Raw genomic sequence first — 26811 nt, 5'->3', positions numbered from 1 at the left:
GAAAAACGCTTGGATTTAATCTCCATAAATTGTATGTGTTGCAAAGTATTTCCAGTAGGTTCTAGAAGAAACTGTGATACTTCCTAAGTAATCATCCATATCAGGAATACTGCTATTTAAATAGGGGTTTTCAGTAAAATAGTGAGTTGCTGGGAGTTTAACATGCTGGATGTAATTCCTATCTTCTTTTCCTTTCAAGAAACACTAACTTTTCATCAGGTACAAACCCCATTGACCTGTATACCATGTTTGCTGACAGAGGTTCAGTTTTTATTCTGGTTTCATAGTTGTGGCTGGACCGGAGGTAACGCAGTGCCAAGTGACCAGGCAAGGTTTGGTTTGAGCCCGTCAACCTCCAGAGTTCAGAACAAGACACAACAAAATACATTTTTGCTGCAGCCCACCAGTTGTGGATTTCCTTGGTTTTTATTCTCTCTGTTATCCTATAGATCCATACTTACGAAAACCATGATACCCACCAACTTTTTACTAAAAGTAATCCATCAAAATTATATTTCACATTGAGTGCTCTTTGACTGTGCTTCCTGTGAAGTATAGATGTGCTCTCCGGAAAGGCCTCCATTTATCTCCAGCTTATTTTAAAAATGAAATTCTGGCTTTTTAAGTATTTGAGATCACTGTCATGACAAAATTCTAGCTGGTACTGGAAATATTTCTGCTACCATTGAAGAACTCTCAGAACAGTTAGTGGGTCGAAGCAGCCCCAAAGGTAGGTGTTGGGAGGGCAGAGGGATAATGTGATATACTTTCAGATGATGGTGTTCTGAAATTTAACAGGCCAGAGAAGGATTATGAGTAGAAATTGCAGTTGATTGATTAAAAAGCAGATAGGTGGTTCAGCCACAGGTAAGATTTTCTTCATTACTTTCAATTTTTAAGACAAGAAGTACCTGTGAAATGTTGTTCAGAATCTGCGAAAGGAAGGTAAAATGAGGTTAAGATATCTCCTCGTAAGGACACATGTATGACAGTTTCTACCGTAGTACTAAAACTTCAAGTTACTACTCCGGTATGAAGATTAGATAGAGAAGCCACTTAGTATTTGTATGATGAAGCAATTAATAATGGACTAAAAAAATAAAATAAAATTAAGAACTAAATCCAGTGTCCCTTCTGAACACAGACTGCACAAAATTCCAAAAGTTTTTGGTAGTGTGGGGCAGAGTAGGACTATCAGCTTTATTTAATCAGTCTGTATCAAGTTGAAAATCCTATTTGTTGTAAGGAGTTAGATAACCTATTTCTTTTAAGATGTTCTGGAGAATTTGCTGATTAAAATGAGATATAATCAGATACAAGGCACATAGACTGTAAAAGTGGAGACTTCTCAAAATCCCTTGAAATTGTGTGCTCCAAACAGATATCTTCTCGATAGTAAAGGTCACACGGTAATTCAAATTCTAGATTTAAGAAAGCTCGTGATATGTAAAATGCATGAACAAAAGACAAATGTAGAATTCCCAGCCTTTTTAGTGTTTATGTTTCAATAATGTGCTTTTAATGAAGCAAAGTAAATACCTGCACTGGAGTCTGGTGAGTTTAGGCTTTTTTTTGTACAGGTTTTTTCATCCTTCTCCCTTGGGTTGATACTATAATGGACTATAGCATAACACTAGTTTTAGCAAAAGAAAAAAAAACAACCAAGGAAGGGGGGAAGGGTGGGGTAGGGGGGAATCAAGCACCTTAGCCCTCTTGAAGAATTTTTGAAAACTTTGTCCTGGAGATGATGCTGATGAGCTTGTACCTGATCAGTAGATCTGTCTACCACATCACTGGATAATGCATCTTTTGTGTATTTGCTGCTGGCGAAAGCCTTTTTTTTTTTTTTTCTTTTTTTTTCTTTTTTTTTCTTTTTTTTTTCCCTCTCCCCCTCTCTCCTGCTGCCCTCCTCAAGCTCCGTAACTGATGCAGTAAGCTGTGCTGGACCCTGGGGCTGTGCTGGGATATGTGCCTTAGCTGGTCAGTTACTGCGTTTAGAGCATTTAACTTAAATTTCTTTCACATCTACTTACTTTAACAATATCTGAATATCTGAAGTCTGAATATCCATAGCTTTTTTCCAGCTATGTTTTCAATTAAATTGATAACATAGTTTGGAAGTTGGCCTTCCTTGGAGCAGCTGTGTTGTGTTTAGTCTCTGTATAAAATCAATGCAGCTACACATGAAAACATGAATTTTCTAAAGCTTACATAGGTGTAGAATGGGTGTTTGTTCAGCGCCAAAAGTACAACCCCAAAGAGTAGGAATATATGTTGTGTAGGAAGGTAAAGAATAAAAGAAACCCAGTAATTGCTTTGCAGTGTGGAATTGATGTCTTGGGAGGATAAATAGCTAATGAAAAATAACCTTTCATTTTGTCACTGAAAGCAAAACAAAATAAATTCATGTTAGTAGTTGCAAGAAATGAGAGAAGGTTCTTACAACTTGTGGTTAGTACAGACTTTCCTTGAAAAATCTCTTTGCAGAGGAGATCCCTTTTCAGTCAGCAGGTCGGGCTGCGCAGGGCGCCGTGCCCCTGGCGCCGTTAGCCCCTGGGCTCAGCAGGCGCTGGTGGTGCTGCATGACAAAGCCAGGAGTGTTTCCTAACTCGGACAATTGCTCAGTGAAGAGCAATAATAAACATGATTTGGTTTCTTATTGCAGTCTGTCTACTAACAACATTCATAAAGAGTGAAATTCTGGCGTCAGAGGAGGGAGGATGTCATCTGCAGGACCTGATCCAATCCCCCAGAAGTCACTGGTAGAGTCATTTCATTGACTTTAATGGGACTGAATTGATCCCTTTAATAGTAGCGTTGTTCCTGTCAGTAGTTCATTTGGCTTTGCTGTAACCATTTACATGAGTAATGGTGGAACACAGGCTTTGTATCAAATTGTAGACTGAATAACTGTACGCTGTAACAGGGTACTGGAGGTAATGTTATTTCACAATTGTTTTAAGTTTCCATCAGTATACTGGTACAGCATGGGAAAAAAAGTTCAGCAAATTTGTGAGACTTTTATTCTGTTTGGTAGAAGTCCTAAGTAAATTGGCTTATTGTACAACGGAAATTAATTTGCCCCATTAATAAAGATTTATTTTGTGACAGTGCCTTTTTGGCCTTCAAATAATCAACAGTATCTTACAGGAGGCATGGAATCATTTTTATTTCTCCTACCTGATAACAAAAGTGGTACAAGAAGTCCAAGCTGACGGGAGGTGTGGATTCATACTGAAAGGACTGAAACAGTTGTTACTTTAGGGATTATGGTAGATAGTTGCCTGTGATTTTTTTTTTCCCTTTTTTTAACAAAAAACCCAACACCACACCAACCAACAACTTTTTCATTTTGTAATATTTTTAAAATAATACCTTAATTTTATTGTCTTTATGTCATCATAGGATCGGCGGAAATATATTTCTGTCTAGGAACTGAATGAAGCATTGTAGAAGAAATCCTAATATTTTGTAGATGGAATGTACAGATGTCTCATTCCTGTGTGCTCATCATGAATGAATTATATACGAGTTAATGCAACTTGAAATTCATTAAGAAATGTAGTGATGAAGTCAGGAATATTTTTAGACAACACTCAGCTACAAAGTTCAGTTTCTCCTTCTTTATCTACTCTTGGCTTCCAGGTATTCAACAAAAATTTCACACTTGTGAAGGTGCCAACCTGGTTTTATTCAAATGGTGTTTTCCCTTAGTTCCCTCTGCACCTTGTGCATTCCTGATAATTAAGCTTTGAAGTCAGTTGTGAGTCTGAGCATCTTTGGACGTATTTGCTTAGCTTCGTTGGCTGTTTGGATAAACAATCCATTCCTCGTTCTGGTCCGCAAAGATTATATTCACAAATGGATGGACATTTTGGCTTTGACATGAAAAGAACAAGAAACTGTAAAAGGTGGTACAACTGGGCCATGCTTGATTTATTTCGTGCATCTGAAGACTTCTGCAGAGCACGTTATGGTTTTCTTTCTCAAATGCTTTCACCTTGCAAAGATCTGCCATGTATTTTTCATCCTCTGCAATATGTTGTCAGCCTGTTGCTACCCACACATCAAAGTCCGATGAACTGTAGTCTCAAGAAACCCTCTTGAATGATTTTGCTTGGATTCGAGGGAAAATTCCCTTAAATCTGCTTCCAATCCTATTTTATCAAGAAATGGTATCTCTAATGCAATGAATATAGATGAATCTGGTTAAACACCTACTACTTACTGACGTGTGACGCTTCCAGCAGTTTCTTCCCTCTGCCCTTACTTTGGGGGTTCTCTGTAGGTCCCAAGGGACCAGCTAGCAATATCTACAGCCAAATGATAGTCCAAGGGAGACAGTAATGCTATATACAGAAGGGTGGGAACCGCTAATTGCCTTAGTTTAATTCAGGGGGAACCAGATCTTCATGCCTTCTTCCCAGTTGCATGATGAGTGGATACAACTTGGGCTTTGCTGATCTCTCTGCCCTGACTGTGCCTCTGCCAGCTCATTAAGAAGTGATCACCTTTTCATCCTTCCTCCTGTAATGCAAGCAATTCTTTCATCATCTGATTTTGAGATTGGACTTAGTATGATCTTAGATGACAGTTTAGAGAAAACAGTCAAATTATGAATGTATCCTGTATTTTTGGAGTCATCATGAATCTGTTATTTTTCCAGAACTTTAAGGACTGTGAAATGCAAGTCTTGTGATTCTGGTCTGGTGAAACCTGGTTTGTTACCTCGCTACTAATTTTTCTGCCAATAGAAGTCCAAGTGAAATCAAATATCAGAATACATATCTACTTAGAAATCACTCTAGGGCACTGTGAAAATATTTACAGGCTTCCAAGATGAGACTTTTCCTGATTAGGGAAATCAAATAATAGCTTTCCTAGCAGACCTGGGATGAGTAGTTAGCTCATCCAAATTGCCTCTGTTTTAATTGGCATGCATTTCCTTTAAGGAGGTAGAAGATGAAAAATATTTGACTTGGGCTCTACAGGAATGGACGCCTGTTGCCCAAGACACAGCCACTCTGGAAAAAACCCCACCAACCAACAAATAATCCAAGTTTGTAGTGTGTTTGTACAACATGAATCCATGACATCTTTGACAGACAAAATCCCAGACCAAGGTGAAGACTTATATTCTGACTTTTTAATGAGAAAAATAAGGATGGTATTTTACTCAGTTTTTCTAGTATGTAAAGTCTTTTGCTACCTGAAGTGAATCTAGGTGGGCTGCTGTTTTGTCTTTTTGTCCCCAGCATACTGTTTTCAAGCTGCACTTTAAGAATTTTTTACCCAAATTTCTTCATTCTAAAGCTTGTTTCAGAAGCATTGTTAAGAATAAATACAAAGAAATAACCTTCACTAAAAGCTACTGCTTTTGTGTGGAAGAATACTGTAACATTGTGTGTGAAATTAGTTTTTCAGTTACTGGAGTTTTTTATTTCTCTTCTGCTGACCATGTCTGTGGAGGACTGGTTTCCCCATATGTCGGCACAGGAATGGTGAGACCAAATACGCGTAACTGAGGAGAAAATGACTGTGTGCTAGGATGGTGTCAAAAGCTGTGCTCTCAGGATTTGAGGATGATGGCTCTTTGTGCCTGGGAGGCATCTGATTATAAATTAAAAGCACTGAAGCACACAGTAGGTGATTGTTGTTGGACTGAAAGAGATTGAGTGAACCTTGGGTTAAAGAAGTTGAGAAATTTTGGCCTGGAGGCCCTGAGGGAACTCAGGGCTCCTCTGAAAAGAAAAGGAGAAGTCCTTGAGATCTCCTGGCTATTTCCCACCCCCAGTGCAACACACCTCCTGCTGCTGAAACCTGTAGTTTTGTTCAGTCTCGTTGCCTTTGACCACTGGAGATGTTATTCCCCAGGTAGCTTAGGCCATGGCTGTGGGATTCAAATGCTGCGGGGTATCCTTTGTGAACTAGTTCTGCAGACTTGCACTATAACGAGTGGAAGCAGGCATCCTGAGTATGAAATTCCATTCACCTCATTAATTGTCCATATTAGAAAGAGATCAGTCTCAGTTTAGAAGGTCTTAGTTTTCTTCAGCATGTCTGGACCTGCAGCTCCTATGAGGCAAAAAGTATGGTAGGCCGAGGTAGGTCTGAATCAGATTGGCGAGGGTGATACTGGTCCTGAATAATGTCAGTCAGTCATTTTGATTGAAAATATACAGGTGTCATCTGGTTTTTTAGAATCAGGATTTCTTGGTAGCTCACCTATCCTATATTTACATCTGGAAAATAGCAGTGTTTTGAGTGTGTCTTGTAAAATAATCCCTTCCCTAACCACCTCCCCCCAGAAACCAGCAAATAACCCCCCTGCACCCAAACCTAGTGGGATACTTGGATTTCTCACAGAGGAGACTTCGAGTTTCACCCACACCTAGTAACTCTGTTTTGGAGATGCAAAGCCTGTGGCCCCACTGATGGGGGAATAGTGCCATATGCCAGTCTCAGGTTTTCTGTTTCTTCGCTTTTGTTAAAGGAATACTAACCACTCGGGAAGGGTGAGGTGGTTGTGTCAGTCATGCTAACCTGGTGTGTGCCCTGGCACGGTTTCTGGACTTTTCATAAAAGAGATTCAAGGATCAAATGAAGCCCGCATATCTTGTTCCATGGGATTAGAGAGATGCATTATCTGTGAATAATGTTAGTCATGCTTTGTGCTTTCTGTATTTTACCATCTGCCTTTCAAAAACGTGAGACGGGCTTTCCCTGGTGGTGTAACATTAGGTGAATCATGAAGAACGTGAACTCCAAGTGATTTGTTTTTAAAGCACTGAAGGAAGTGTAAACTTCATATTTGTTGTTTATTGATTAATATTTAATTGAAGGTGAAATTAAAAATTAAGCAGGCAAATGACTCATGCTAAAAAGCAACAACACTGTCTTGCTGTGGCTGACAAATGACAATGAATTTTGTAAGAATAGAAGCAAATATATTAATATGTAGTGATGGCACAGTGAGTCAAAAGAGATGCTTTGATTGAGGGTGCTGGACACATCCCACAGAAAAATCATGTAGAAAACATCTTTGACACTGATTTTAATGAAATGGGTAGCTGCTTCTCCTCAGAAAATACTGATTGTCTGTGGTGTTACAGAATTTTTTGGGTTTGGTTGTTTTGGGTTTTTTGGTGTCGTGTCGTCTGTGTCCCCCCCCGTCCCCCCCCCATCCCCCCCCCCCCCCCCCATGTTTATTTTATTAGAGGAATAGTTAAAAAGCCCACAGGGCTAGCAAAGCCCTATAAATTCTGTGTAAGGTGAATGGTGTTGTGGGTTTTTTTTAACATCATGGCTGGCTTAGATGCCCACTGTTCAAAATCTTGACATGTACTTATCTTAGGAATAGATTCTTTTTTGCCCAATGGAAGTAAATAGCAGGCTGTTATTTTAGGTATTTAGGATTATTGATGCCTCATTTTTTCACAGCATCTTTTTGGGTGTTCTTTTTCGTAATTAAATCAGAGTCTCCTTTCTGATGTGGCTGTCAGCAGGAACTTACAGATGAAACCAGGAAGAGCCTGAAACGCTGATTTCAGGGAAGGAGGGGGCATATCAGTGGAGCTTGTGGTGATTCAGTGCCTTTTGGGATGCTCTGTTTTACTGGACATCTGTGACTTTTCTATCCTGCAGTTTATTCCAAAATAATGCTACAGGCTGATGTTACTTCTACTTAAACATGATGGATCAGTATTCTAAAAATAGATAAAAGCAATAGTGAGTAAGGTCTTTTCTGCATGCTATGCATAGGGAATTATCTAGAAATGAAGGGATACTGTGAACACTGTCCGGAGTGCAAGCATGGAAGGTTGAGTGTTGTTGACAGAGCAAAATACTCCTCCTCAGCTATTCCTTGGCAAATAAAGACCCTCTTTAATTACTGCTTCCAGTTTCTCTCTATTGCTCATTGTAAGCTACATTTAGTGCTGAAATTTTTCTCTTCTCATGAACTTGAAAAGCAATATATGAAATGAAGGTTGGCAGAAGTTCTTAGCACTTGAATAGATGTCTAAATAGGATGGGTAGAAGAAACATGGAGCAGTTGACTGCTATTTTAATTGCATTCTGTAATATTGTAGTGAAACTTTGGTATGTGACCCCCCCCCCTTTTTTTTCTTTTTCTTTTTCCCCCTCCACAAAAATCAAATGAACGTCAAGTTTTTTGTCTGTAGAAGAGAGGGCTGGTAAAGGCTCAATTTGTCTAATTCTGCAAGGTATATTTGACTGCTCCAAAACAGATAATGTCACTGTGGGCAGAGGAATTAATGCATACAGTGGGCCTGATCCTTCTTGCATGCAGAGCAATGGCAATGCAGTTGCATCAGTGGAAATACCAAGCCTACATGTTATATTAACTGTATGTGGGTGGCACATTAAAATTGTTGCACAAATACAAATTTGGGACTTGAGGCACTTTGCGATCATATTTATGTGTGTACTCATTTCCACTGTGTATTACTGTACCTAAAAAGTTCGAAAGACGCACTTTGACTATGACGGGTTTGTCAGTCATTAGGATGATGGTGTGCTCTTTTAAAGATCTTTTTATTATGAGACCTATAGATTAGACCATGCACGCGCACTAACCCTCTTGAGGCAAGAAAGAAAACTTTAATCTCTGTTAAAACTCTCTGTGCCAAATATAATAGCTGGTTTCAGCAGTATTTAAACCAACTTCATTAGAATATGGGAAGGGGAAACAGGTTTTTAAGGCTGGTTTTAGCAAGTAATCAACTCTCTCCCAGATAGTCCAAATGTGACTTGTTCAACACTGCACATGAGGGAAAAAAAAAAAAAAGGAAAAAAGACAGAAAAGGAAAAAGGCACACCCTCCGCGTACACGCGTATCTGTGTGTGTCTGCGTGTACTGGCTCCGTGCTTGCCCGTTTGCCGCAGCCAAGGTGGAGCTGGGCTCCCGGAGCTGGGCTCCCGGGCACTGCTGAGGGAAGGCAGCCCAGCAGCTGCCTTGGGTGAGGCGGCTCCGGCTGTTCAAACCAAGCCACTCCTGTGTTTCATCTCTTTTTGGGGTCTGCTTACTTTCACAGAAGGCAAGGCTGCAAGATGTAATGTATTTAAATGTATTCTGAATTTGTAATGGTGGCTCTGGTTTTTCCACCAGTCCTTGCACTGAAAAACAGTTTTCCTTTAACCCGTTATGAAATCTAATGTTCAACTGATTTTTGTTACCTTCTAGGCTTTATGAGAGAGTCTTTGTTCTTGTCAGATGAAAGATTGATGTGGCTGTATGATCCAGAGCATATACTGGAGGTGCATCTAGCATGCTGGACTAATCGCTTACTTATTAATATTCATAAGCCATCTCATTTAGCAGGTGCTCTTGGGACTTGATTAAAGTAAGCAACACTGCTATTGGTGCTGCAGCTGTAGAGAGCTTTATCTAAGACAGAGCTAGTGTTATCCTTGTTGTCGATGCTAGCTCTGACTACCTGCAGCATTTGACAGGACACCTCCACAGTGTTTCTGCATAACTTTTCTTAAATAACAAGTCCACCTGCAATGACAGAGAGAATAGATTTGTGATCACCTTTGTAAAGCGTTATCGCTCATCTTGTAATTAGTCCTTTCTCTTTGTTCCCAAAGGTCCAGAGGAAGAAATGACCATGTAGATTCTACAGCTTGGATGCAGCATAATGGGAAATGGTGAATGGAGCGGAGCTGGTCTGCAGCCTTGAAAGCAGCTGTTCTGCGGACCACTAGTGAGTCAGGGACACCTTGCACGCCAGAGGCATCCTCCACGTCACTCACCGGACACACGCTGGATTCTTTTTAATTTCTTAGATTGGAATTCAAAATTCCTTTCCTTCAATTTTTAAACAGTTTTAAGATTGTATCAACTATAACGAGTGGAGCAATATAATCAGCAACAATGGGTGACATGACAAATAGTGATTTTTATTCCAAGAACCAAAGAAATGAGGCCAACCATGCAGGAGAATTTGGGTGCACACTGCAGGAACTGCGCTCCCTCATGGAACTTCGAGGAACAGAAGCAGTAGTAAAAATTAAAGAGACATATGGGGAAACAGAGGGGCTCTGCAGACGTCTGAAGACATCACCAACAGAAGGTAAGCATATTGCCCTTCAGCTGAATCAGGGGACTTTGTGTAAGCGCTCTCGCTCTCCGGATAATGAAAGAAAGAGGTTTTGTTTCAGACCTTGAGCACAATTCTCATGGTGTTGCCATTATTCCCAACAATAATAAAACAAGAGTCTTCAGAGAAAGAAGATAAAAACCAGGCTAGCTATAGCTAAAGCTAGCATGAGAATAAAAGGAGAGCTGTTTATTCAAGTAGCTAAATGCATTAATTCTTCCTTAAAAGGCAGACCAAAAAATCAGCACCTCTTTTATGGCATTATAAAGAGGCTTTATCATATATGGTCATGGGGTAAGAAGGTGAAGACTAGTTGCTTCAGTATTTAGACATCTGGAGAGTATGAAATGACCTTTTGAGATACATATTACATTGCTTTGTAGATCAATATGTAATATACAAACATTGTAGTTACTAATATGGACCTACTGTATTACCAGAGATAGTTTTGGATAAGTTACCAATAGGTGACTGTATCAATGTTTTTATTAGTTAGACTTTTTTTGTGTGCATAATTAAACTACTTACTTTCTTATGTTTAACAGTGCCAATCATAACCTTTCAATATCTGTTCTTCTGAGTGTTTTTGGAGTTCTCTACCCGATCATCAGTCATTAGTCTAGTTTTCAACACTCATGCCAAATATTTTCCCATAAAACACTGACAATGGTGGGATGTTTCCCTCTCCTCATTCAATTTTCCTGTTCACCAATTCTTTCTCTTTTAGTGCAAGTAACATTCTATTTAATTCGAAGAATTCCATTTTCATCTCCAAGGAATATTAACACTCTTGGAAATTATACAGTCTTGGAGTCTATAATATTTCTAGTCTTGAATTACTGGTATAATCATAAACATGTCAGTTGTAGCGTCACGTTGTGTGATGATATAAATTACACTAGATGAAGAGTCCCAGAGGAGCAGCTGTCAATGCCTGGTCTTCAAGTAAATTCGTGGTCCTGCACTTGATCATATACAGTCTCAGTATTGTTTAAGCATTATAAACTATAAAGCTATAAAGCTATGAACAGCACCTTTTCAGGAAAGGATTTTTAAGCTAATTCTGTATTAAAATGAGCAGCCAACCTCAATAGTGCTTCAGCATTCATGTGTGCCATCTGCTATTCTACAATAACTGGTGACAAATGGAACATTTTTATAACAGATCTCTCCCATTTTCTAGTCTTACCCCAATATCTGATCCTTCCGACAGGAGCTCTTTTCCTACCTGGAGATTGCTCCCAGTAGGAGTGCTGACTTAGAAAAATGAGACCTTTGCCACTTGCCTGGGACTTCCAGATGTCCATCAGCCTTTGTGAGTGGCCTAATAGCTATTGCACATGACAGAATCAACTCTTCAGAGAAAATGCAGCAAGTCTGACATATCCCTGACACATCTGGGGAATTCCAGACCAGAAGTGCAGGACCTCTGTATTTACATGACAGAATAAACACTAACTCGTAAATATCCCGCTACAGATTCAGCATCTTAAATGTCCCTCAGCAGTTTATAGAATGTCAAAGCTGAAGTCTCAGTCTGGGTGAGCCAAGATCACTTCAGTGACTTCAGTAAAGTTATGCCAACTCATTCGGGCGGTTATCTGGTCAACGTGAACTTCAAAGGAGTTGTTAATTTTATTATCTGTTCAATTTGTGACATCAGGGAAACTTAATTCCTCATATCGGAACAGAGCGTATGGATCCAACTAGCGTGGCATGCTGACTCCAGCAGTAATCTATATCTGATACTGACGATAAGGTAACTTTCCTCTAAGCCTTACGTGCGCTTCATCACTTGTGCATTAGGGAAAAACATTTCCAGCTTCAAATGGCAATCAGCATAGCCTTGGAATCATGAAGAGACTGCTGGCTTTTAATTTTAAATTAGATCACATAATAGGAATTCCCAGTCACACTAAGTCTTCATCTAATTTTTAATTGTTTTGCTTGGAAAAGTAATTTTAAGAGGGAATCTCTCTGAAATATGTCATGTCAAACTCGGAAATTTTCATTTGAGAGAAATTATCCATAAGAATTCACTAGAAAAACTTCAAAGGTTTATGTCAAATGTAAGCATATGGTTAGATATAAGCCCTTAGCCATTGCTTTTCTTCTATCCAAGCACAGTAAATAGAGTTAAAATACAGTGAAGAGGATATTCTTGCAGATATGACTATTCTTAGAGGAAAGAAATGATAGTTTCTACTATGGAAATGGAATTTTAATGTCAAGTAGACATGGTTTACAAATAAATTATTGACATACATAGTAAAGGCTCCCATAGAGTTTTATCTTTTGTTATTTGCAACGAACTATGGATCCCCCATGGAAAATCTTTGTGAAATCCCATAACGTGCCATTATGCCAGAATCACTTGTCCAACCTGCATGTTTTTTGGTGAAGCTTGGTTACTGAACTTCCATTATTTTTTACAGTTTGTAGTGCTGCACATTTTAAACAGTTCTATGAGGAACAACAGAATAACCATTACTGCAGGGCACTACTTTCAATAAACCAGATGTACTCTAGCGCAGCAAGAGCTTCCAGTGAATACGAATGAAATGGCAAAAAGGTCTTGACTGTAGAATTTGGTTCTTCCCAGGCTTGTAAGCTCTTTCAGAATTTATTTTCATAAAGTCTTTGTCATTTTGTGGGGTATGGCTTAAGTAGTTAGTGTAACAGGCAGGAACATTATAATTTGTTAAAGTGTGGTCTACTCTGAACTCACTGGCTTACCCAATATTTAGAAAATAAGAAGTAGCAATTAGCTCAGCAATTCATTTCCTTCCCATGTTAATATTTGATATACCACCTATGGACTGGTAGAATCAATCACTTACACTAAAAGTGCCTTTTTGAAGCTGTTTTAAAGGCCTTGAACTTCTCAAGGTAAGACATTTTATGCATAACTCAAATGTTATTTATGCTGTTGTGAAGATACGCTTACCAGTGCTTTCTGAACTCATGTATTAATTCAGTGTGGAGCTTTACAAGTCTGCTGAATGTTGAGTAGAATAATATTTGCATGCTGAATGAATTCATAATTTTATCATGGATTACAAGGCTTCAGTCCGTTCTTTAAATTTTCTTTGATCGCTTTTCTAGCTATAGATGCAGTGTGGATCCCAGCTCTCAGTTATGCCGAAGGGATTTCCTGCACTAAAGTGATTATATTATAATGAAAAGCTACTATTTAAGTGCTCATAAAAAGAACCTTCCCAAAATCTATGGAAATACTTTATATGAAAAAATACAAGTATGTGTCTCCTTGAAATTTCTTTAAAAATATTTTTATTCAGATTAGTTTCACTTTCATTATTCTAGTAATACAGAAACTAAGCAAGCTCTAGCTCTCTGTCATTTTGCAAAACAATGCAAAATTCCCCACTGGGCAGAGCCGTGATGACAGTTGTATAATTTTCCATGCAATCCGAGTCTCTGAGGCCCACTCGAGCATTAGCGATACCTTATAAAGGACAGCTGGTAAAATGTGATGAGTTAGTTGGATGAATACCAAATGAGACTGGAACCCACTCCTTTCAATACCAAATTGTATTTTACCCACAATTTTATGTATTATGGACCGATTTATAGCAAGTTTTTCATCTACATTCCCTTCACGTTACAGAAATGTTTATTCCTTATAAAAATATGTTAGTGAATTAGCTTCCATGATCTCTTGCTTAAAATACTTAGATACAGTAATATCCAATGTGCATGAAAAGCGTAGCTGTGTATAATGATGCTTCTTTTATTCTTACATATAGAAAAACCTTTCCCCACGGCGATATCTGTGCGATCAGGCCTGAAACAGCAGCTCCAAAAGATGTTACACATTGGAGATAATGTTACAGCACTATAGGAGAAATTTTTCTGTTGGCGTTTAGGGGATGCCCGATAGGCTAAGTTTCTAGAAATGGTCTGGTGGAGTGCAAGAATATTTCAGATGTGATATTATTACATGAACAGTGGAACCTACTTTTAATATGACTAATGCAAGTTTTGGGGCTTTTTAGCTGTAGTTCTCTTAGGATACTATAAAAAGGCTTCATGGCGAGAGAAAGTATCCGTTAGCAGTTAAATGATAATATTTCTAGTGTAGAGGTTGACATTTTAATCATCATAAGTTACTCTCTTTTCGAAAGCATGTTTGTTATACAGGAGATACGGAGTGAGTATCAATTAAGCCAGCAGTGTAGGTGTATTTATTTTCCATTATTAAAATCTAAAAATCCTTTCTCAATTTTAACTATGAGGTGAAAGATGAAGACTGAATAGAAGAAAAATTAACCAGTTGCTTGCAGTACTCACTAGTTTTGATTCCTCAAGCTTGCCTCTGTAAAAGTACATCTTTAATAATGTAATATCTGTTTTGAAGCCAATCTTGCTAGTACATACGGATTTCTGTTAGGTGTACCACTACGTTGTTGTATGTGAAATTAGATACAGATATGTCAAGATTTTAGAAACAAATTGAGAAAAGAATGAAAGATATTTGATTCAGACAAATATAAGTTTAAAATAGAAATAGAAAATAATGGATTGCCAGAGAATGAAATCTATAAAACCACGCTGTCAAAAATAGATGATGCAATAAAAGAATTTATAATAGCATCATTTTAGCTGTTGCTAAAAGAACACACTTAATCATGCATAAACTATCCAATTTTACATGTATAAGTCCAAGATTTTCTAATTATTTTTTTTTTAAATTCAAGGTTAGGATGAATATTACTTTACTCATTAAATGATTTCTTTTAAAAGCTTTTTAAAAGGTTTCTTTTAAAAGCTTTTGTGTTGCCAGCTCTCCTGAAGTAGATTTTAAGTATTTTGTTGTGAGGCTGAGTTGAAGTACTTCGGAAATCTCCAAAGCAGCATCGTAAAAGCACTGTAAGAGGAAAGCCACTCATCCTCTCTCCAGATTGCCATGCTGTCCGATTCCTCGGCCTTATTCGTGGTGTCAAAACATGACTTGTAGTTCAGGCCCATTTGTCAGCACACCCAGGCCAGGAGCCAAACTCCCAAATACACATCTAGTCCGTCCTTGTACATGTTTTCTCCATATGGAAGGGTTTGTTTAAGCAATGAAAACAGCCTTCCCCATGGAAAAAGCCTTCAGTATTGTCATGGTGAAGGCCGCTAAGGGTTGCATTTTCAACACATTCTTCCTACCTTGAATGGGAAAAACCCCACCATCAGACTTCCAGCTGGTATTTCACGTGGTGATTCACGCAGCCTGGTGTGGTTGAGCTGGTAAGAAGATGTGATAACCTGACGTGTTTCTGTGCAGGTTTGTTTCCCCTGCTGACCTGCTCCGGGCCCCGCACGCCCCACAGCACTGCCTGTTCCTGGGGAGCTGCGCTCCGCGCAGTGACTGACCCCACCGCTGGCAGGCTGGTCAGGTGGGAAGGGAGGTGGGTTCCTGATGCTCCTTCTTTTTGAAATGCCTGTTGCAGTGGCTGGACCCCTGGCAGGTGCCACAGCTGGATTTGTACTGCCTTTGCCTCTGGGGGCATGCCTCCGCCGGCGGAGTGGGACGCACGGGAAAGGATGGCGGTGAGCCCTGGGCCACCGTCGGCACTCGGGGCTTCTCCTGCCCCTGCTCGCCCAGTGCAGAGAAATGAGCTGAAGCAATTACTGTTTATCTGGCTCTTTGCAGCTCTGTGCTGTGGGGAAATGCTGGGTCAGACCCAAGTTCACATTAAACATCATTGTCATAGTTGGTCTTTCAAGATTGTGAACAGATGGAAAAAATCTAGGCAAGATGGTTGTGTGTTAATAACTCATGTGAGGCAAGGAGATTTGCTTTGGCATACAGTGCTGTCTCAAAGTCCTATATAACATGCCTGTTAAAGTTGTAATACTTGGCTTTAGCGAGGTTGAAGTTGGCTCTTAAATTTCTGTGTTTCGATGGGTGTATCAGCACAGTGCCATGCAGATGGACTGGCTCAGGGATTTCTGCGTCACGCTGCCGGGACCTACGCAGGCTCAAGGGTCAGACAAAATGGTTCTATACCTTTGACATTCCTGCTGTACATGGTATGATATATAGCCATAAAATAATACCTGCATGTTTAATGATTTGAGAAGAGTGCATGGAGCATTCTTGGCAACTGCAGTTATTTTTCTTATCTAATATTTCCATTGTTTGTGTAATGGAACAGCAAACATTCTTCCAAAGGTTACCCAAACATAAGCATCTCAAATGAATGGCTTAGATTTTTCTAAGTGATAAGTACAATTTCATTGCTCGTTTTGTTTCTGGGTTTTGGCATGTCGTGCCACTTGCTGATTTACTTTGGCTTTGTTAATTTACTTGTAGAAAACAAGAGAAATATTGCATGATGCATTTTCCCCATGAAGGTTTTAAATAAATATAAGCTGGATCACCTGCTCCTTTGAGAATCCTAGATGGTTTGCAAAGAGCTTCTCTATGTGTAGCCAGCATTGCTTCAAAGTAAGGCTAGGAAAGGAAGAAAGCAAGTATCTTCTGCCTGTTGTATTAGATAGCATCAGAGATTTTCTGAGGCCAGTGCTGATTTATTTATGTGGTTACCCAGGAGGACATCTTCTTTTCAATGATTATCTTACTTTAGCAGTTGCAACACTTTTAGAAGGGAGGCTATTTCCATGCAAACTGAATTCCCCTTCCCTTTAAGACAGTACATTAAATAGATGAGTACCATGTTTACTGGCTGCAGGCATAGATTCTGCTGTTGCACCTCTGATTTAGATGAAAGAACAATAAAGGTGTGAGATTTTGCACCTGTTTTGCACAGGTCTAATGTTTGTTCATTGTAATTAACTCAATTACAACTACAATGTGTTGTTAAGTCAAAAGAAAGGCTGGCCCAGCAACTTTAAGTAAGTCCTTCCCTTTCCAAAGAGGTTATCATAGGTTAACGTTCACTGTAACGTATTGTGCCACAGGTTTCTCCTTGATCGAAATACAAGGATGCAATACAGTATGTCATTCCCTTTTTGCAAAATAATAAGTGACGGAAAGTGTCGCCATTATACGGTGCAGCTGATAAATGTGTGATCCCATTCTTAGAAAGAGTGGTTTGAGTTTGTTGGCATAACTAGCTCATTTATTGTGTGAAAAAAGATGAGGCCAGTTCTTTAACATAATAGCAACAGTGTACATAATGATAGGGAAAGTAATTTTTAGATTTCATAAACTCTGGCAGTTACATCAATTGTTGAAAATGCGAAGTAGGATTACGTTAGTGGTGCTCCCTCAGAAAAGGACAGCGAGGCCTTTGCTTGGAAGATCAAAAAGGCATTCTGTTGTGTGCGCTTTCATGTGCGTCTATCAAAGTGGCTTCTGTGCTGGGAAGGGAAAAGCTCACATTTTATCAGTCACGGCAAAGAAAGACTTGAAGGGAGGAAAGAAGTGTGGAGCTGCGGCTGAGCAATGTTGCAGCCTTTCCTTTGCAGAGCACGCCTGTTTTCTGTGGAGCCTATGTAAGAGTAACAGTACTGCAGAGGAAAAAGAAAAAAATAAATCACGTAATGAATACCTTGCTTCTATTGTATTGCAGGGCTTAGAAATCCATAAATATACATAGTGTGTCAGCCTTGAGTGAGAGCTGATTTATCTTCATTTTGCTCTTGTTTTGAGAAAGCTGCAGGAAGAAAGCAAAGTCCATTATACCAAATGAATAATCCAATCGATGTAGCTGGTTTGCCCTTGATGAAATTAAGCTTTGTCTTTGCACTGTATCGGAGAGAGTGAAGGGGGATTTTTGCCTTATTTTGCCAGTGTGCTATATGAAAGCAAACAGTTGACGTGCAGTGGGTTTATTCTTTTGTGATTGCCGCTGCTAGAGGAAATGTAAGAGCACAGCTCTTAATCCGTTGTCTTTGCTGATGTGTACAGGGGTGCAAAAAATGCTCCCTTTACAATGCCACCTTAAAATTGAAAGATAAAGCAATGACCTGCATCTCTACTAGCCATTCCCAACCTTTTTGCTGTCACTGCTAGCAGCAATGCTGTTTCCGGCTGAGCCATGGGAACTGGAAAACTTTACTACTAAAATCTGTATAAGGATCATCCATGGATTGGACAGATGATGACAATGCTATTCCTCACAATAACTGAAACTTTAAAATGGTCTTTTATTCAATATTGCATTGTCACTTTTTCATGAAAGATGATTATGTTGTTTGTTGAAAGAGAAAAAAGGGTTTGGATAAAACGGGGTAGTGGCTTTCAATATGCGAATCTAAGTTCAGTAGCCTTGCAAGTGGAATTAGCATGACTGAATGATTGGTCATTTTTCTTCTGATGATAACTGATATGAACAGACTGGTGATAAGAACAGTGCCAGGTGCAGCAATGATTTCCTGCCTCCTGTCCCCTTTTGCAATTGCTACTTACCCTTCAAACCTAAACTGATCACATTTACGGTTTCCATCATTTTTCCATGAAGTCAAAGGTTGATGGTGTTTGACACGCCTGTTATTTATAAAGGTGAGGTGAGCAGAAAATAAAGCCAAAGATCTATTCTTGGCAGTCAAGTCAATGTGCTTCCAGGACAAACATAACTGCATTTCCTCAATACTGCTTTCTTTTAATGTGCTGCTTTCATAGTTTCTGACTTGCCTTCTAAGTGTCTCTAGAAATTATTTCTACCCTGTTTCCAGTAATTTTTTCCCACATCTATCTAGGTGTTCTAGAAAATATGCTTGTAGTTGCAGGTCCTGAAAGGTGTTAAGTACAAAGAAGGCCTCCCCAAACATCTTGAAAAATTGATAATCGCCTCTGATGTAAAGAACGTATTTTCACTGATAATATATGACATAGTTTGGCATAGCTTGCAGTGTGGTACTTTAACTTTCTTTTTAACTTTTAAAGAAAAAAAATTCCTTTCTCAATGCTCATTACAAATCCCATTCCTTGTCCTTGCCTTGGAGCTGGTAAAAAAATCCATTTTAATGTCCCATCTTTATTGCCAGTCCAGAACTTGGCAATGCACCACAGATTATATTAAATGCAGAGTACTTCTGTTGTGTAATAGCAATAGCTGGGTGTATATAGCTGCTATTTCTGTAACAATAGCATTTACTAGCCCTTGTTTCCTCTTTGCTTTCAAATGAAATTCTTTAGGGACTGCAGATGCTATTTTCCTGTGTGGATTGTGAGCTGAGTCAGTTCTCTTAAAAGATTTGAAAACCTCAGCTTCCACGGGCTGTGCTACTCCTTTGATTATTCCTTTTGCATTTTGTGTCAATCTCTCCTCCGCACCACTTCCCGCAGAGGAACCATCTTTTTCAGTATGAGAGCAGTTTAGGTATAGACCTCTAAGGTACAAAAAACTGAAAAAAATTAGTAATAGGAAGGAAAATCAACTACTTTTATAGAGCAGTTCAAAAGCTGTCATGATTCTTTTTTCTAATTAGCATTGTAGGTGAGGGAAAATAGGGAATAGCTCACTTCTTTACAGGTGTGCTTGAGAAGGAGAGTTTGCCCTTGAAGTGGTTACAAAAGCGTGAGAGAGGAGAACTTTCGTAATGCATTCAGTAAGTATCCTATTAACTGCAGCAGAATTTCACTTTGACTTCATAAATGAGGGCATAGCTCCTCAGATGCAATAAGCTGAATACTATTTGTTCAGGATCATGTCAGCGTTAATGCAGGAAGACAAATGTATGGTATGGCTCTAAAATTACAATGCCAACTGTTAAGTTATAATCTTAGCATATAGCATAAGCCTTATTCTAGGCACCTCAGTTAATTCTTTGTTTAAACAAAACAACAAATCTACTTGTCCTTTTTTCATGTTTTTTCTAGCAGTTTCAAAAGTCTGGGTGGCAAAACCATGAGTTTCCTTGTGCTTGCTTCGTTTCAGTCGTGTGTTGGCCTCCACCATTTCCCTGGCACAAGGTCTGAATTTTAAAGGAATGATGATTCCTTTCTGAGCCGCTGGTGGGGTTTCCCCCACACACACACTTGTTTGTTTTTTTAATTACACCCTGAAGTGTTTTTTCATTCATTAAAAAACCCCTGAAGTAGTAGAGAACTTCAGGGTTGCATCATCATTTGACTTTGCCAGTGGGGTTGTGACTGTGCTTGGTTTTGCATGGATGGCAGAGGTCATCCCGCTTGATGTTTGTAGTCTTGCGGTACTGCAGCCAAATACATGCCTTTTCTCGAACTATAGTCTTGCAGTTGACTTTTAGCCTTAGAGTACCTGAAGATGACCACCTTGGTGAAAATCACTGTTGTTAGTGACTGGTAGTTGATGAAAAAGGTAAAACAACAGTGAAAAGCCTGGCTGAATCAGAACCTGTTGTTTTCACCATGCCAATTGTCTAGCTTTTGCTTAAAGAAGAACCTCAAAAAACTTTAAAAGCCACCCCGTTGTCTACAGAAAGTATGGTGTAAAGCTGGAAAACTATCCAAGTGTTAAGGTGTGCTCACCTGCTGACTTTGTACGCATCTCGTGTGATGACGGTGAGGTCCTCAGGCTTGTCCTTTGTTCTATTGTTTTCTCAGGCCAGTGAGTTTGTGCTGTTGTGCTGAGCAGGTGCAAGGGCAGTCTGACAGGGCTCACCCTGCCTTCTGGTTCAGTGACGTACACCGAGTAGATGTGAAACGCACTGCAGAACACTTGGTTAACTGTTCAGAACAATTGCTTTTCAGACTTCAGAAATGATACGCTGAAGGAAACCATAAAGGTAACTTGTTAGTGATCACCGGTGTTACGGGTGCGTCAGACAGGAGCAGGACAGCGCTCCGTGAGCTGTTGCATGAGTGCTGTAGCTGGCACTGGGAAGTTAAATTTGCTGATTTCTGGTGCTGGCCTTGTCTGCCACTGATACTTCAAAGCTATAGGTGCTGAAGGACTCTACAAATAAATTCTAAGAATTTATAAGATAGCTAAGGAAAAAGGTGTAAATATGTTTCTGGTTTTGTTCCCAAGGAAGTCTCTGTTGATTGTATTACGCCTTCTGCTGCTTCGCCTGCTTATAAACGTGAAAGCTAATCTGCTCCAGCCCACAAAGTAAAAACCATAACCTGAAACTACAGACCTTAACTGTCATCCAAGCCCATCGTGCACATTGGATCATAGGATGGATGTGAATAGTATGTTGTATTACCAGAGAAATGAAAACAGTTGCAGCTGAGTGAGTGTATTGGCTGTGCAGATAGGTTGTTTTCTTCAGTGAGTTGTTCCTAATTGTTTGTGTTTAATGATATAGCGTAGCTGAAGTAATTTGCTTAAATATGAAATATCAGATGGCAGAAGTCATAAAGCTCAAATTGTCTTATTGGCTGTTTTAAAATGACCTCATAGTAGAGGACAAAGAATACACCTCGTTCATTAACATGCGTGTGCATGACTGCTCCAAAACACCGTATACGAGCTGAGAATAAGCCTATATTAATGTTTGTGTTGAATGTTATATACATGTCTTGGGAGGAACAGAGGGTTTTTTGCCTTCAAGCCTGAAGAATGTGCATGGTAAAAGATCTGGACAGTTTGAAATTATTTAAAAAGAACTCTTATAATGATAACTGTTTCAGCATTGCCAACGTACGAAGACTCTTAAGGTGAAATCAGTGGTGTTGTGGGTTTCCCCCCGCCCAAACCTAGATGTTATTTTTAGTTCCTGATGTTAATCCTATTTAACAAGGATATTGGTGTGACATGTTTTGCCATGAGATGCTGGCAGTGCTTTCTGCTGCCCCACTTTTCCAAAGGTATTGATGCTGACATGAACGTTGCTGCAGCTAGCAACTTAAAATTATGGAGAAAAATATGTTGGTTCTCACTGTGCAGTAGCAATCAATACCATCTCCTGGATGTGTCTCCTGTTTGGCTTTTCTCTCCTATGAGTCTTCCTGTGCTCAGCAGCTGCTACAAGGGATGCCTCACCTTGCTCTGTGGACGTGAAACGTCCCTTCAGGGCTGATGCCAGTCGTGCTCTTAACGACTCACAGCCGCTGTTTGCTGTGCGAGGGGAACTGCTGGCATCCTTCCCTGGAGAATCAACCGAGCGCTTTTGCAAGCCTGTCATCTTCTCTATCCAGTCATGTTCATGTAGTGACAGTAAACTGAATTTTAAATGAGGTGTTTAAAATTGATGCCCTGAATCTGGGACCCATTTTGGAATCCCCTAGATTTCTTGATTGATTGGGTCACTGCTTTGTCACGATTTAATGACAGTTTCCTCCTCTCTTACTTTTATTTTGAGCTGTTTAGCTGGAATTGTTGCTTAAAAGTCCTGAATGAATTTTATTAGTGGGACTTCTTCAGTCTCCCTAGATGTCTTAAAGGATTCGGTTGCATGAGGTTACCATGGTATCTTCAAGAAGAAATTTTTGCCAGCTTCATTTGAATTTGGGAGGCAGAAGGAGGGGAATAAACTTAAGCCTGTTTCCATTTTGAAACATTTTGATAAAGTTCATTCCATTGTTCAAAACTGATAGCATGCCTTATCTGCCTGGGACTGCCCACTGTTGTGGTAGCCTTATTGGATTAACAAGTGACGGGTGGTGGCTGACTGGAATAAAATTATGCTTCTTGCTGATGTTATAATGTGAGCAAATTCCCAAGGGTATGTGTAGGGGTACAGGCAAAGCGACCGTTGACTGGTACATCTTGTCTGCTGGGGGAACAGGTTTAAGCTCCATTTGCTGAAGTTGCTGTCTTTCCATAAGGGGGATTCCTAATGTGGCAGTGTAATATTATTCAATTCATTAGTTAGGGTGGGTTTTTTTTCTCCATTTGCTAGGTATATATTATAAAATGATCTCATTCACCACTTTTACCATAGTAGAAATGAAGGGGGGGGGGGGGGGGAAGTCCAAAATTAATTCTTGTATATACGGGAGCTTTCTGAAAATTTACTTAGTTTTACTCCAAAAAGAGGGTCAGATCTTCATGAGAAGGGGCCTGCAAGCCTTCTGGGGACAGAAGAGGGCATGGAGAGCAGAGCCTGAGGAAGCCAGTCACAGATCCTCGCTTATGAGCTCTCAACTTTTAGGAAAAATCGATGCATGTTAGGACAGATGGGTGTGCAGTTCAACACACCTGTCATGAGAAAACAGCGTTCTAGCAGGTTATAAGTAGCAAACTTAATAAATTTGCTTATATATGTAATCTCTAGAAGGTGTTTATTTGTATTAAAAATTATCCATGTTTTATTGTGTTACTGAATAATTGCATAGGTTGATGTGAGTGGTCAATGATGATAGAATTGTTGCCCTGATAAATTTAAGTAATCTGGTTATCCAAATGTGATTGTTTCAAGATGAAGCAAAACATTAAACTGCATGTACAAAAATTAAAACTAATTGGGAATTGATTTTCTGAAGTTCTTCTCCCCCTGTTCCAGTGTGTTCAAGCTTGCAGGCAAAGTAGGGTATCCATTCACTTCCTACATGCAGGCAGCAGCATTTATTTTGGGAAATCTTTAGTGAGATGTGGAGAACCGGAAGGAGCGATAAACTATTCCTGCATTTTTTACTATGCAAGACTTATATAGCTGTGCAAATGTATGCCCTGCTATGAATATCTGTATATTTCCCCCCATATTTAAAAGCCAGTATAATATTCCTACTTGTGGACTTTTCCATATCTGAACTTGTACTATTATGCGTGTGTGTATATATAATTAATTAAAGCCAAAGTGCTGTTTTGTCATGATTTCATACACAACCATTCTTTGTTCAAATTTCTTTGTTTTCTTCTGTCATCCTTTCACTATATCTGGGTGTTTTTTTTCCCTGATATATATTTCCTTTATTGTTTATTTGCTTTTTGCTCTGTATATTTTTTCTATTCTGCTGCATCCTGGAGGTCTTTCTCAAAGATTTCTACTTTTGAGTTGGTTATGAAATCATCCTTGTGGCCTCAGGCAGTTCCTTTTTTATTAAAGAGATACCTCTTGATCCCAAAGTCTTTTGAGAAGGTTGTGTACTTCCTGGTGTTAATCAGGTCACGTGTTGGGCGTTTGTCCTACTTACAGTTCTGCCAAAAGACCCAAGTTCATCTTCTTTATCTGCTTGGTCCCATTTGAACTTGGGCCTTTTGGCAGAACTATATATTCTTTATCTGCTTAGGGTGCTCTACAGGATGGTGGGGATCAATTGAATATTACTTGTATATCTGGTTGATTATGACTGCGTTAAGTGTTAAATCTTGGCAGCAGATTTAATGTTGACTGTCAATGACAAATACTTCAGCGTGACTCTGAATAAGTATACTTGAGATATTAAATACAGTTGGTGCAATTGAGCTAGGTGTATTGAATGAGTAACTAGATGGTCTTCTGTAAATGTATGTACCAGTTTCCAGTTGAAACTTTTAAGACCAGCATTTATCTTCAGATGTGTCTTCTAGCTTTTAAAAAAAACAAACCCAAATTATACAGGGATTGTCATACCATTTATAATTATATCGGGTTTTATTTCTGAATCTTTGAAAAAAGTTAAAGTTGTTCTTTGCTGAAAGGGCTTTCAAGAAGAACATTTTTGCAAAACATGAATTTTGAAAACTTCTGCCACTTTTCACTGTGTAAGATGATTCAGTGTAAAAGTTGCAGGCTGAAGTTCAGTATTGTAAATGATGAGAAGGATTGGTTCCTTGTGTTCCTGATTTCAGATGTACAAGAATTGGGTTTTGTTATGTTCTGTCTCCTGACTTAACCCTTACTTTACTCACATCAGTGATGAATTTCTGTTTCCTCCTTAGGCAAAATAATTTAAATATTGAATTTTGGGCATATCACAAGAATTTTAAATACCTTCTAGCAAAGATATTATTAATTTAACGTTCAGCGTTTATGACAAAGTCATCTTAACTGATAAAGTTTTATAATATTATTAAAATCAGTGGATTTTGGTGCTTTGACTCCTTAACTTACTTTAACAATCTACCTACTCTAAGAAAGCAAGATGTAATTATTAAAAAAAAAAAAAAAAAGTTGCCAAACGACTAATATCATGGTTGCTATTTTTGATAGGAAAAGGTGAAGGTGATAAGGTATAATGATATGAGCAGACACATGCTCTTCTACTGAAAATATCTTTGTTTAAAGTCAACTGTTTCCTACTTCAGGCTTCATTATACTTATTGAAAAGTGCTCAAGGTAATTTTGGTTTTGAGCAGCAGGAGTAAATCTGGAATAGCAATTTATAGAACCTTAATTAATTGTACTGAGTACAACGTATAAAGCAAAGCCAGACAGACAGGGTTTCTACTAGTCAACAGAGACATACGTGTAAGAGTTCTTTACCAATCAAAGATTATAGTGAGAACTTTTTCTGCTTGAACATCAATGGTCTTACTTTCCCATTCAGTGTCCAACAGGACTAATTGTACATAATCCTCCAAAATCTATAAGCATAAAATGAAAGGAAAAAATAATAGCTTTAAAGTAGCCAAACGTGTTTAAAAATACCACAGTCTGTAGTACGTTGGAAGTGTTATAAAGGCCGGGAAATTAGAGAAGAAAGTGTTGGGAAGTGAAAGGACAGTGGCACCCTCTAGTATGTCAGTAATCTCCTAATCCAGACAAATTTCTATTCAGTATGAACTGCATGAGCATGTATGGCATGTGTTGGCAAGAGTAAGGACTAGATAATAGCCTAGCAATGAAGCGTTAGGCTCAGTACAAAGTAACCTTACTGAAAAGCCAAATGCTGGTTTATTCAATAATCCAACAACTCATTAAAAGGAGTTGGCAAGCAAAGCTAATTAATAAGCATGTCCGTGTCTTTTCAGAGGTGAACACCTGACGTTCTGTTTAATATTGAGTCAGTATGTGTGAGTAAGGTGAGCTGGCAGGCAAAATTAATTAATACATTCATTCGGTTTATCAAAGGCTACAGTCTTATTATATAGCTCCTGCTGAGCTGGGAGATGTTTAACAGCAAATGTAATGGCAAATTTTACACTGCACCAGTTTTTGTTTCTATTTGACTGCTATTTTACAGTGGGTAAAAGGAGCCCAGTCCGTGCAGAAGGAGTCCACCATTAGCATGATCTTCCCTGTAGTAGGTGTAATTAATACAGGAAAAATTGTTTGGGTGGGGTTTTTTTTTGTTGTTCTTTTGCGTTAATGCTTAAGGCGAAATTGCATTCCTAGATACAGTCTATTAAGCATACGGAGCTAACTGTGGATTTGTAACTACTATCAACATTATGATAGCAGGGTCCTTAACAGTTTGTAGACTTCCTGGAACAAAACACGATCCAATAATAAATGCTTTTCTTAGCAGGCATTGCCCAATATTTATTCAGACCATCTCCTTTGTACAACAGGGCACCGGTGGCTCACCGGGAAGAAAGTTTGCTTTTCCAAAAAGTTTCCTTTTCAGTCAGATAAGGGGATGAAATACACCTAGATCTGTATGTACAACTGTGTTTATTAAAAGGCTCAAAGTTATTATGCAAGAGTTTGTTCACTTGGATCTATTTGATCTACTTTTCAGCGGGGAATCTGTTGCTGGAGTCTGCTGTTCTCTGATCGTTCTGGGCAGCCTACTCCAGAGTTTCACTCTCATCCTTTCGGGAGGAGGGAAAATAGAAAAGTTTCAGTCTACAAAACACTTACTCAACAACTTGACCTTTCTATAAACCCGAATCAGCAACTGATAAATGCCACCTTGGAATCACCTGAAGAGCTGACAACTTTATTTTAGTTATTCTAATAAAAGAATCCTAAATGACCA

The 26811-nt window shown here is 39.0% G+C and overlaps 1 protein-coding gene across 12 annotated transcripts in view; it reads left to right on the top strand.

Annotated features, from left to right (window-relative positions):
• ATP2B2 (ATPase plasma membrane Ca2+ transporting 2) overlaps positions 1 to 26811 on the top strand; it is a 432089-nt gene that overhangs the window by 236984 nt on the left and 168294 nt on the right. For all 12 annotated transcript variants that reach the window (XR_008821629.1, XM_056337586.1, XM_056337596.1 and 9 more), the window contains one exon: positions 9613 to 10097. Coding sequence is in view for 11 of the 12 variants with exons in the window: in XM_056337586.1 (XP_056193561.1) it covers positions 9899 to 10097 (199 nt within the window). In the remaining variant the exon portion in view is untranslated. The remainder of the gene's footprint in view (positions 1 to 9612; positions 10098 to 26811) is intronic.

Source organism: Falco biarmicus, chromosome 4 (assembly GCF_023638135.1).
Source record: "Falco biarmicus isolate bFalBia1 chromosome 4, bFalBia1.pri, whole genome shotgun sequence".
Lineage (NCBI taxonomy): Eukaryota > Metazoa > Chordata > Aves > Falconiformes > Falconidae > Falco > Falco biarmicus.
This window is presented reverse-complemented; position numbering and strand designations above follow the sequence as displayed.